The following is a 12,245-nucleotide window of genomic DNA, read 5'->3' as shown; positions in this document are numbered from 1 at the left end:
AACCACATAGTGAGACCCTGTCTCAAAATAACAAAAGTGAAGAAAAGGTAGCACCTGTCTGTAATCCCAGCACTGGGGAGCCTCAAGCAGTTTGAGGCCAGCCTGCACTACGAAGCAAGACCCTGTCTCAAAAATGGAAAAGAGCTGGGATGTAGCTAAGAGGTACAATGCCCTTGGGTACAGTCCCCAATACTAAAGAAAAAAAATGGCAAAAATACAAAGTCTGAACTATATGTGGCTAATCTTCATTCAGCTACCTGAAACCCTACCCTTAACTCCCAGGTCAAATAATTTTGAGCCTTCTGTAGGCTATGTCTGTAGTCTAGTGGACAGAAATGTAATAAAATTTCTTATTTTCTTAAGTATCTGGGTGCGTCTAGACAGCAGGGTGTTTCCTGGGGAAGGCTACTCAGCTGCCCTGGCAGGTTCCCTTCAGCTAGGATAATTACCCTGATCTCAGGAATGCTGACTCACTAATAAAGTTATATTGCTCTATAAAACCGGAGCCCAGGGTAACTGATGAGAATGTATGTCAGGTGGAATGAGCTGCCCCTTTGGTCAGAGCAGTGGGGTTTCTTCTTGTAATCACAGCACCTGGGAAGCCTAATTAAAATCAAGAGGCAAGCCAGGTGTGGTGGTGTACACCTGTGATCCCAGCACTTGCGAGGCTAAGAGTCCCACAAGTTCGAGGCCAGCCTGGTCCACAGAGCTAGACTTTGTCTCAAAAAAGAAAGAAAAAATATCCAGAGGCAGCTCCATATGGAACGCAATATTTTGTGTGTGTGTGTGGTACCAAGGATCAAACTTGGGACCTTGCACTTGTGAGGCAGGCAGCAGAACCACTGAGCTAAATCCCTGCCCCTGGAACGTAGTATTTTATCAACCTCAAGTTATCTGTCATCAAGAGCCTAGCACAGCCCTCCTCTCCAACTTACTGTCGTTTACATCAAGAGAGTCCTGATTGTTTCACTTGTTCAGTTTGATATTTCCTCCATCCCCAGATGGCACATTCTTTTTGTTTAGATATTCATCTTTCAGATTACATCGTTTCTCTGGTCTGTCTACCGTATAGCTCACTTTCCAGGTTTCGGGTGGGGAATTCACAAACTCGCTGTCTTCCCCAAATGTGCTAGGCTCCACAGGCAACCCTGTTATTTCAAATCTGTGCAGCAGATACAGACTTAAAGTTTCCAATGTGTTAAATTATAGATGGCCAATTTGTAAAATGGCAGCGTTAAAACGCTTCTCAGCTAATGACGAAGAGGAAACCCTGCGGGTAAGACTGGGGTGGAGGGTGGGGGGCGGGTAGGACCCGGGTGGTGGTGGGGTGTTAGACGGCCCCGCCTCTGACATCCAGGCGCCCAGTGCTCAAGCAGTAGCTGGGATGGGGGGGGGGGGGGACTGGAGGCCTCCGGTTAGGACTTGAAGCCTCGCTCCACTGTGCTTTGAAGATGGAGCAGGTTTATATTAAGAGTTCGCTAAGAACTGCCTTGTGTTCTACGAGATCTCGGAGTCTCGTCCTGAAGATGAACTAGAAGACGAGGGCCCAGGATAAAATCATTCGACCTCATTTACAGTCCCAAAAAGCTAAAGACCCGCACGGCTAGCAGGAGAGGAGGCGGCAACGCACCCGGGGGACGGGGGTTTCGTTGCTGGTGGTGGCGTAAGACGTAAGCACCAGAACACGGCAGCCTGTGGCACCGAAGCAAAGGGACAGGCGTGGCTCTCGCGTGGGGTTCTGGGAGTTGTAGTTTCGCAGCCTTTGCGGTTAAGGAAAAGTTGCCGCCCACATGGATCTGTCTGTCTGCACAATTCAATGGAGGAGGCCTCAGTGGTCACACTTTTCCATATCTACAGTGAAAGTTCGCAGGTCTGGCAGGACCTTAAAAGCGTGTGGGGCCGGGCACGGTGACACATGTCTGTAAACCCAGCATTGAGGGAAGATTGAAGCAGCAGGATCTTAAGCCCGGTTTAGGCAACTTAACAAGATCCTATCTCAAAAAGAATAAAGGGCTGGGGGATGTAGTACAGTAGGTTCGATCCCTCAGTACCCCCCCCACCATCACAAGTTTAATAAATGCTTGAGGAAGTAGGAAAGTTCGCCAGAAAATGGTGAGATGAACCGGGTATTAATAGATAATGCGTTTGCCTGGGAGAGTGTGGGAAGGTTGCAGCAAGTGAGTGGGAATCATTTCAGGTAGAAGAAACCACTCCTACAAAATTTGGAAGCAAATCTGAATGGCTGAGGTCAAGACTTTAGGGGTGGTAGGCAGCAGATCTTAGTGTTTGGAAATGAAAAGAAACCAGGTGATGAAAGGTCTTGAATACCAAAACCAAGAATTTTGATCTTCTCTTGAAATATAGATACCACACAGGCCTAGGCAGAATGACTCTTTCCTTTGTTTTGTCCTTCCTTCCTCCTTGAAAGTAAGAAACAAACTGTAACTCTGTTGGAGGAATATCTGCTACACAGTTCAAGAGTTTTTCTTCCCTAAGTGGTTGTGAAGATCATACTACCAAGAACAAGAAAAGGGGGAGGGCTGGGAGTGTAGAATTCGGTGACAGAGCACTTGCTTTGCATGTAAGATTCGAGGCCCTGGGTTAGATCCCCAGCATCACAAAAAAGAGAGAGGTGGGAGAAGGAAGGAGGGAAGAAGAGATGGAATGAGAAATTAGAAAGGGTGTGATCAGTACCTTGCCACTAGTACTTTGTGGTAAGGAGTCATGGGTTACCAGTTGGAGCCATAATCCTCCATGCATCAGGTGCTCAAAAAATTCTAGTTGAGGGCCGGGGATTTAGCTCAATTGTTCCGCTGCCTGCCTGGCAAGTGCAACGTACTGAGTTCAATCCCCGGTACTCCCCCCCCCGCCAAAAAAAGAAATTCTAGTTGAATTGAAACTGGGGTTTCATGTAGAACACATATGTGATAGGTTAGGTGGAGGGGAGAGCTGGCATGCTTTAAAAAAAACCCTGAAAGGTGTGGACCTTAGAAATCTTCCCCAGAATGGGTGATCCTTGGCCTTGGGATCAGTTAACCCATGGCGGGGAGGCGGGATCTATGCAGAAGTCCTTAAGCAAAGCAGGAAATGAACATGAAAAGTGGTATGGGTGGAAAAGCTGTTATTCCAGGAGAAAGGAGTCAAAAGACAAAGAGGCCAGACTGCAGGACTTTGCCTGGAACAGCAAGCTCCTGGTTGGGACATTAAGCAGGGGGCTTTGTGCAATGCGGTTGGAAGGTTAGAAAGACTGGACCCTCTCTAAACGTTTTTGACAGCACACCACTGAAAAGGGAGAAAATATTCTGCCCAAACCCCAAATATTTCCAAGTTACTTACATATACCACTGAAACGATGTTAGGCGTTACATACAAATTTATACAATAAGGACAAAATCTAAGAGATAAGATAAAAATATATAAATATTCTAGTATTTTCTTCCCACACCCCCAAGTATATCACACAAACTTGGTATCCCGTTCACACACACCACTGGAAGTTGTGGAACAGAGGAGGATCTGGTAGTGATCTATCTACAAACTTTTAGAAACTCAGACATCAAAGAACTATGACCATCTTGAGCACGTTCCATGTACCAGCCACTGCCTCAGTGCTTTCCGCATAATTCGTTTAGTCGCTCTAGCAACCATACTATTATTAGCTTCTCAACCGAAGAGGAAACTGAGGTTAGGAAACCTTCCACGATCACACAGCAGCACCGTAGCCAGAATCTTCTAGCTGCGGTTCACAATCCGTGTGGCCTTCGTCAAGTCACAATCACAATCATAACTGTCGTAAGAGGGCTAGGAATCACTACTGGCGAAGCCTTTAAAGCAGTCGCCTAGGGAAGGTCAGCTTATCCGTTCTTAGTGTCTCCAGTGGCCAAGGCACATAAGCACTCAGGCGAAGATCGATGTGCTTGGTTTCTACAGTTTCCGGGGCGCTTCGGCGGAGGGAAGACCGGCCCCCGCCGTCGCGCTGCAAACGTCGCGCGGCAGGCATACTTTGCGGCAGGCGACTACGTCTGTAGTCCGTCGTCCTGAAGCTGTGGCCTGTGAGAGACAAGGGCGTTCCGGTGGGTCGGTAAGAGCTGCTAATTTCAACGCGGCACTTAAGGAGCTTCCTTATGAGGTCTCTTGACAAACTTCCTCTCGGTTTGGGTGTCTCCCTCTTCTAGGCGTGTCTCTTCTTTCCTGGGCCCCTTCACCTACACAGCCATTGTCCCCGACGCGTGGAGCTTGCACCTCTCTCCAGGTTAGTTCTTTGCTTGACCAATGCTTTGAACTTCTGTTTTTTAACCAGAAATCTGCACCCCTTTTCCGGGCCTTCAAGCGCCTGCCTAATTCGGCCGCGCCAGCCTCTTTAGCTCATTTCATTCTTCTGCGTTCCAACTACTCGGGCCTCAGTGCCCCGGCATACCCAGCGCCTCCCGCTGTAACTCATTCTTTTGCTCTGCTGGAGTACTCTGTCCACTGACCTTCACTTGGGGAACTCGTCATCTGTCTCATGCATTTTTTTTTTTTTTTTTTTTGGTACCGGGGATGGAACTCGGAACCTTGGGCTTGAGAGGCAGGCGGCGTAACCACTGAGCTAAATCCCCGGCCCTCTCGTGCATTTTTAAGTCTTCTGGATGCTTCTTCCTTTAAGCTTTTACCTGTTTTGTGTTCCTTCCAGTGTGTTCCCGGTTCTCAATGTGTGACTGTAGTGCGTACATATGTTGAGCTGCTTTCCCCCATCTCAGAGCCTGGAATGTAATTCCTCAGTAAAAGAAACAGACATTGAATTCATCAGTAAATCTACTGTGCATGTTCAGTTACACTCACATTTGTGTGTGTGTGTGTGTGTGTACGTGCTCTTCTTTAAACAGTTTTTTTCCCTTAGTTTTTCTCCCTTTAGTGTTGTTATCCACCCGCCTTCTCTCCTCTTTCTTTGTCTCTCTCCCTTCCCTCTCCTCCCTCTCTCCTTTCTCCTTTTACTTAACATAATTATATATTTACTATGTATATTATTCTTTTTTCCCAATATCTGCCATATTCTACTGAGTACTCATTGACTCATTGTCCAGTAGGAGAGACATTCAAATAAATAGTCCATTGATCTGCACAATACTCTTGCGGAAGTTGAGAGTACTGTAGGAACACAGGAGGGAGACTGGGTTCAGGAAGGTTTCTCAGAAGTGTCATCCAGGTTGCTATAGAAAGAATGGATAGAAAGGGGCCAGAGATTTAGCTCAGTGGTTCCACCGCCTGCCTCGAAACCACAAGGTCCCGAGTTCAATTCCCGGTATCAAAAAAAAAAAAAGAATGGATAGAAAAATGTAAAAAGGTGATCGTGGTGGTTCACACCTGTAATCCCAGCACTCTGGGAGGCTGAGGCACTAGGATTGCAAATTTGAGCCCAGACTGGGTAATTTAACGATTTAGCGAGACCCTGTGTCAAAATTTTAAAATAAGGGCTGGGGTCCAGGGATTTAGCTCAGTGGTCCCACCACCTGCTCACAAGCTCAAGGACCAGAGTTCAATCCCCACTACCAAATAAATAAATAAATAAATAAGGGCTGGGATGTAGCTCAGTGCAAAGGCTTTGGGTTAAATCCCACTACAAAAAAAAAAAAACCAAACAAAAAAAGTAATGTTTTGTGCTTGTACCTCAGTTTTCTTCAGACCTGTTTCAGAGAATTAGGATTATTCAGTCAAAACATAAACACTTCTTTGACTTGTGACAAAAAAAGACCCCCATCAATATCAGAATTATTGTACATTATTTTTTAGTTTTAGTTCTAAAGAATGTTTCATTTGATTGTACTTTTACGGCATTATTACTGTTATTATTTTTATCTTCCCTTACAGCCATGCCTTTCTTTGATGTGCAGAAAAGACTGGGCATTAATTTAGATCGTCACATGACAATCCAAAGTGCTGAACAGCCCTACAAACTTGCTTCTCGATGCCATGCTTTTGAAAAAGAATGGCTAGAATGTGCACATGGAATTGGTGCTATCCGGGCGGAGAAAGAGTGCAAGATAGAGCATGATGATTTGGTGGAATGTTTGCTTCGGCAGAAGACGGTGAGGAAACAGTGGTGATGGGAGCTGAATTTCTTTGTTTCTTTGGGGGTACTCTTAAGTGTTTTAAATGGGTTATTAGGCAGTGGTGTGGCCATTGTAAATTGGCAAAACATTTATGGTGAAACATCTTTTCTATTCAGGATCCATGACAAGGAAGGTAAGTGCTTTTAGATCTAAGGAGGGCCTCTTCCTCAGTGTTCTTCCTCATCTTCTCTCAGATGTTCCCTACCATTGTACCATGCTGTAGCCACCAGGTTATAAATTGCATATATGTGTGTCCATTTCTTCAGTAGAATATAAAGCAAAGACTATCAACCAGCTTTGAATGTTTGTCCTTGAAAATCTTTGGGTGAAAATATTTCTTCAAGTTTATTGAGCCCTTATTGGAGAAGTTAAGCCCAGCAGACCTATTACAGTAAACATATTACAATCTCTGGATTTGTTTAATACCCTGAACAAGATAGAGATCTTAATGAGATTGCTTTAAATAAGCCTAACCAAAGATGTAGGAAAAAAATAGCAGCATGGTGTCCACCTCTCAAGTTGCATGAGTTGTATAATATAAAAGGCCCTATTCTCTTTTAGAGAAGAAATCTTTGTGTTTGGGCTATCATTTTGCCTATTGCTGTGTTCTAGATATAACAAATAGAAGTTTATTTTATTTTATTTTTATTTTATTTTATTTGAGACACTGTCTTGTTGTGTTGGCTGGGGTGGTCCCAGATTCATGGGCTCAAGTACTCCTGCCTCATCCTCTCAGGTGGCTGGGACTACAAGTGTGCCACCACAACTACCTCCAAATAGAAATGCTTTTATTATTTTCAGCTTCTTGGAGTTCAGGGAGATAATTTAGATTTTCATTTAAATTTATGGCGAAGTTATCTGGTCCTCATCTTTGTCTTCCTTCCTCTCCTCCTCCTCATGCTAGAGATTAAACCAATGGCCTTTACACTGAGCCACATCCCCAACCCATTTTATATTTTTCATTTTGAGACAAGGTCTCACTAAGTTGCCCAGACTGAACTCGAATTTGGGATGCTCCTGTCTTGGCCTCCCAGATTGTTGGGTTACTAGTGTGTGCCACCATGCCTGGCTTAAATCAAAAATTTTAAAATTCTTCTCTCTTAGCATCTGCTGTTGGCATTTAGATACAGTGAAGCCAATCTTGGAAGGAATGAGGAAGTGTCAGGTAGCATTTTTGTATTGCTGTCATAGGAATAGTGATCATTAGCTAATATTTTAGTACTGTACTACTGAGGGACTCAGCGAAGTTTATAGTTGGGCACCATGCAACTATTTATTTCACAACATACCTTAATTTCTCTCTGGTTCCCAGTTATTTGTTGTTCATATCGAAATTTTACCTAAATCTGAAAATTTTTACAGCAAGAGGAAACTGCGTGAAGTGGAAAGAACATTGGATTAAGAGTTAGGAGACCCAGGTTCTGATTCTGGTTCTGCAGCCAGTAGTTTTGTGACTTTGAATAAGTCACTTGCCCTTCTTGATCTTGTTTTCCTGACCTGGAAAAATTAGAATTTGCTTTAGGCTCACCTCCTACTCCAGTGAGTTTATAAATAAGTAAGTTACCATTTTAGAGGCTGCCTTCAAGGACTTGGATACCTTCTATAGGTAAAGAAACTAGTGAATCAGGGAATTGGAATCAAACACTGTTCTGAATTCTTAGCATGAACAATCCTGTGAAGCCAGGCCTGAGGGCTGAGGCAAAAGGATCATAAGTTTGAGCCTAGCCTGGTCAACTTAGGGAGACTGTCAGAAAAGTTTTTTTTAAACTTTTTTTTTTTGGTACTGGGGATCAAACTCGGGTCCTTGCGCTTGCACAGTAGGCGGGGAAATCACTGAGCTAAATCACTGGCCCCTTAAAACTTTTTTTATCTGGGCATGGTAGTCCATGCCTGTAATCCTAGCAATGCAGAGGCTGAGGTGGGAGGATTACTGCACATTCAAGGCCAGCCTGGGCTACATAGTGAGTTCAGGGACAGCCTGAATTACACAGTGATACCCTGTCTCAAAAAACAAACAAAATCTTTTTTGAAGGACTGGGGGGATTATAGCTCAATGTGAAGGCCCCGGGTTCAGTCCCTAGTGTTGCCCCCCCAATTCTATGAGATGAGTTACTATTACTATTCTCAGCCATTATACAATTAAAAATTTGAGAAAGGCGGGCTGGGGATTTAGCTCAGTGGTTCCTCTAGCCACCTCACAAGCACAAGGTCCTGAGTTTGATCCCCGGTACCAAAAAAAAATTTTTTTGAGAAAAGTTGGGAATGTATCTCAGTGGCAGAGCATTTCCCTAGCATGTGTAAGGCAAAGTGAGGACATTGCCTAAATTCTAAAGCTGCTAATTATAAGAATTACAGTTCATTATGGTGGAATTGGGATTTTAGCCTGATAAGACTGCACCAGAGCTTCTGCTTTTTATTCACAACACTAAGTGATAATTTTTTTAATTTTTAAAATTTTCTTATGGGTGTGTTTTGTTCATTTTTGGTACTGTGGGTTGAACGGAGCCTCTCGTATGCCGACCACACACTCCACTAGTGAACGTGCCTCCAGCCCCACTAAGTGGCTATTGCTTCTGGCTCAGAAAGGTTTGTTGTATGGTGTCATACCTCAACCCTGACTAGTCCTCTGTTGAGAGACTTCAGTAGAGAAATGGTAAGAATGTAGTCTTAAATGGTAAATGTTTATATCAGTATTTAGGATATCCGGGGATTTTTTTTTTTTAACCACAGTTCTAGAGACTACTTCTTTGAGGTTAATGAGATATTTACTGAATATACTAATTTTCTTCATGCATTTGGGAAAAGAAAGTCATTCATTTAAAAAGTATTGGATGGAAAATCCTTATTCATTAAAAAATAACCGTGGCAGGTTTTCTGCAAAAAAAAAAGCTAAAGAGGGCTGGGGATTTAGCTCAGTGGTTCCACTACCTGCCTCACAAGCACAAAGTACCGAGTTTGATTCCCAATACCAAAAAAAAAACCTAACTAGGGCCGGGGATTTAGCTCAGTGGTTCCACCGCCTGCCTCACAAGTGCAAGGTCCCAAGTTTGATCCCCATACCAAAAAAAAAAAGCAAAAGTATTTGTGATTCAGAAACTGATTTTTTTTTTTAAATTTAAAGAAAGGTATTTTGCTTGCAGGAAAAAATACTACAGATTCATTTTAATGAGAATCTTTGAAATGTATTTATCTTTTTTTTTTTTTGGTACTGGGGTTTGAACTCAGGTCCTTGCGCTTATGAGGCAGACGGTGGAACCACTGAGCTAAATCCCTGGCCCTGAAATGTATTTATCTTTAGGGTATCTGGGCATCTTTATGCTATTTTATGTCTTTCTTGAAATAAAATGTACATAAGTTACCTTTAAAATATATATATATTGGAGTACCTATTATGTCAAGAACTATTCTAGACAATTAAGAATATAGCAGAAGGGCCAAGGATTTAGCTCAGTGGCACCATGCCTACCTTGCAAGTGCAAGGTCCTGAGTTCGATCCCTGGTACCACACACACAAAAAAAGAATATAGCAGTAAGGGCCAGGGATTTAGCTCAGTGGTGCCGTGCCTGCCTGGCAAACACAGGATCCTGAGTTCAATTCCCAGTACTCCCCAAAAAAAGAATTTAGCAGTAAACAAAACAGCAAGAAATCCCTGACTTCATGAAGCTTATATTCTAGTGGGAGGAAGGACAAAATTAACTAATAAAATTGATAAGTGCAAGGGCAGGGGATTTAGCTCAGTGGTGGTTCCGCCGCCTGCCTCAAAAGCACAAGGTCCTGAGTTTGATCCCTCGTACTCCCCCCCCCCAAAAAAAATTGATAAGTGCAATAGGGAAGGATGGAATGTGTTGTGGGGAGCTAAGTTAAATATTGGAGTAGTCTTGGGGCCAGGGATTTAGCTCAGTGGTTTTGCTGCATGCTGTGCAACTACAAGGACCCAAGTTCGATCCCTGGTACCAAAAAAAAAAAAAAAAATATTGGAGTAGTCAGAGAAGAGCTCAGCAGTAAAGGACATTCGGGCAGAGACTTAAAGCCATGTAGATACAAGGGGAAAATGTTCCAAGTTGAGGGAACAGCAAGTGCAGAAGCCTTTGAATAGGAAAGGAGAGAGCTAGGGGAAAGGTTTTAAGAAATAAAGTCAGAAGAGTAGTCACTATAAGGCATTATTTTCTCTTAGTAAGAAGAGAAGCTATTGAAGAGCTTTGGTCAGAGGAATAATGCCATCACTATGTGTAAGTAGTTTCTATGTCACAGAATCTAGCAGCCAGCTTATTGCTGTAGCTTTGGCAAGGTTCCGTAGCATGGCTCTGATTTGTTGGGAAGCAGCCAGTGGCCAATCTGAAGAGAACAAACAGAACTTGGGGCTCAGCAGTGACTAGTAGCTGTGCACTTAGGGGCCTTTGCGTTTCTCTTATTTATTTATTTATTTATTTAATTTTTTTTGGTACTGGGGATTGAACTCAGGACTTTGTGCTTTTGAGGCAGGTGGTGGAACCACTGAGCTAAATCCCCGGCCCCTTTGCGTTTTTATAAAAAAGACTTCATATTGACTGTTTTTGGTTCCTTCATACCTATGAACACTTACGGAGCAACAGTGCCACTTTCATACGGAGAAGTCAGGAATATATAAACTGTAAGATGATCTTCACTTTTAATATGTATTTGAGAAGATTTCGTGAAAATACTCCTTTTAAAGTTTTTGTAAATACTGAATCCATGTAATATGCTGTGTATACCTATCTATCTTTATAAATATAGACACACAAGGCATTTTAGATATTAGATTTTAAGAAGGCATTATTATGTATGCTAGAAATTTGTTAAAAACCCTGGGAAGCAATTTCAAGTTCTTTAAAGTTGGGCTTTAGGGCAGGGGCTGGGTCAGTGGTAGAGCACTAGCTTAGCATGGACAGGCCCTGTTCAATCTCCAGCACCAAAAAAGAGAAGAACGAAAAAGACTTCATCTCAGAGGCCCTCTAGAATGAAAAGCCTTCCAGAGCTTAGAAATGACACCAAACCAGATATGGTGGCACTTGCCTATGATTCTAGCACTCTGGGAAGCTGAGGCAGGAGGCTGACAAGTTCAAGCCCAACCTGGGCAATTTAGTGATTTAGCAAAACCCTGTCTCAAACTAAGAAAAGAGCTAGGGATGTAGCTCACTGTGAAGGCCCTGGGTCCACTCCAGTAAAGGGTGGAGGTGAGGTGAGGTTAGGGAATGAAACCAAAAGTGGCTTTCTTGCTTGCTGGTGCATATTTCCCTCTACTTGAAGTGCTTTTCTTTTCCTTTGGACAGATACAACGCATGAGTATGATCAAGCGGCAGCGGGCTAAGCTAATAAAGGAAGGGACTTACACCCCTCCACCTCACCACTTAGGCAAGGAGGAGCCTGGACCCTGAGCAGGGCAGCTGCCAATGGCTGGAGGCTGATGTTCATGCTGTTTTCCACTGGAAAGATTGTTCACCGCAAAGCTCTTTGTCAGATGTGTAAAAATAAAGGAATATTCCGTCCTACTTGCTCTGTTTTTTCTTAAATCATACTTTTCCAATAATGAGATTGCATCTTGTTTTTTAATTTTGGAAAACTGCCTCTACTTGTGTTTAAAAAATTAGCATTGAAGGAATAATTAACATTTTCTGAATGCTTACTGTGAATGAGGTACTTTAAATATGTTATTTGAAAAAAAAAAGTTATCTGAGCCAGGTGCAGTGGCGTGTGCCTGTAATTCCAGCACTCAGGGAGGCTGAAGCAGGAGGATTGCAAATTCAAGCCCAGTCTGGACAATTTAACAGTTTAGTGAGACTCTGTTTTAAAATTTTAAATTTTGGGGCCACAGATTTAGCTCAGTGGTTCCACTGTCTGCCTCACAAGCGCAAGGTCCCAAGTTCGATCCCCGGTACAAAAAAAAATTTTTTTTTAATTTTTTAAAAGGGGTAGGGGTGGGGCTAAAGTTCATTGAAGACTTGGATTCAATCCCCAGTACCACCAAAGTAATAATAATAACTTATTTATTTAAGAAATTGGAGTGTTCTCGGTGCTTGCATTATGGTTTATCTTCCAGAAAACACAAACTTGGTCTGGGAGGAGGAGGCAGTTAAAACAGTGGATTTAGTGTTTCTGTTTTAATATTTAGATCTTTGATCCATTTTGATTTGAGT

The 12,245-nt window shown here is 43.0% G+C and overlaps 1 protein-coding gene across 3 annotated transcripts; it reads left to right on the top strand.

Moving 5' to 3' along the window:
- Positions 1 to 3,898: 3,898 nt before the first annotated feature.
- Ndufs5 (NADH:ubiquinone oxidoreductase subunit S5) lies at positions 3,899 to 11,600 on the top strand. 3 transcript variants are annotated; one of them, XM_004851017.3, is made up of 4 exons: positions 3,906 to 4,081; positions 4,176 to 4,252; positions 5,848 to 6,065; positions 11,382 to 11,600. In XM_004851017.3, the coding sequence occupies exons 3-4, from the start codon at positions 5,850 to 5,852 to the stop codon at positions 11,484 to 11,486; spliced, it is 321 nt and encodes a 106-aa protein (XP_004851074.1). In that variant the 5' UTR covers positions 3,906 to 4,081; positions 4,176 to 4,252; positions 5,848 to 5,849; the 3' UTR covers positions 11,487 to 11,600. The 3 variants fall into 3 exon arrangements, with proteins under 3 accessions (XP_004851073.1, XP_004851074.1, XP_004851075.1); XM_004851018.3 differs by having other exon boundaries at positions 3,908 to 4,073; XM_004851016.3 differs by lacking the exon at positions 4,176 to 4,252 and having other exon boundaries at positions 3,899 to 4,081.
- Positions 11,601 to 12,245: the final 645 nt, after the last annotated feature.

This window comes from Heterocephalus glaber, unplaced genomic scaffold, assembly GCF_053883595.1.
Source record: "Heterocephalus glaber isolate CG9 unplaced genomic scaffold, H.glaber_assembly_v1.0 deba00001452, whole genome shotgun sequence".
Taxonomy (NCBI): domain Eukaryota; kingdom Metazoa; phylum Chordata; class Mammalia; order Rodentia; family Bathyergidae; genus Heterocephalus; species Heterocephalus glaber.
Note: the sequence above shows the minus strand (reverse complement) of the source record. Positions and strands in the feature narration are given on the sequence as shown.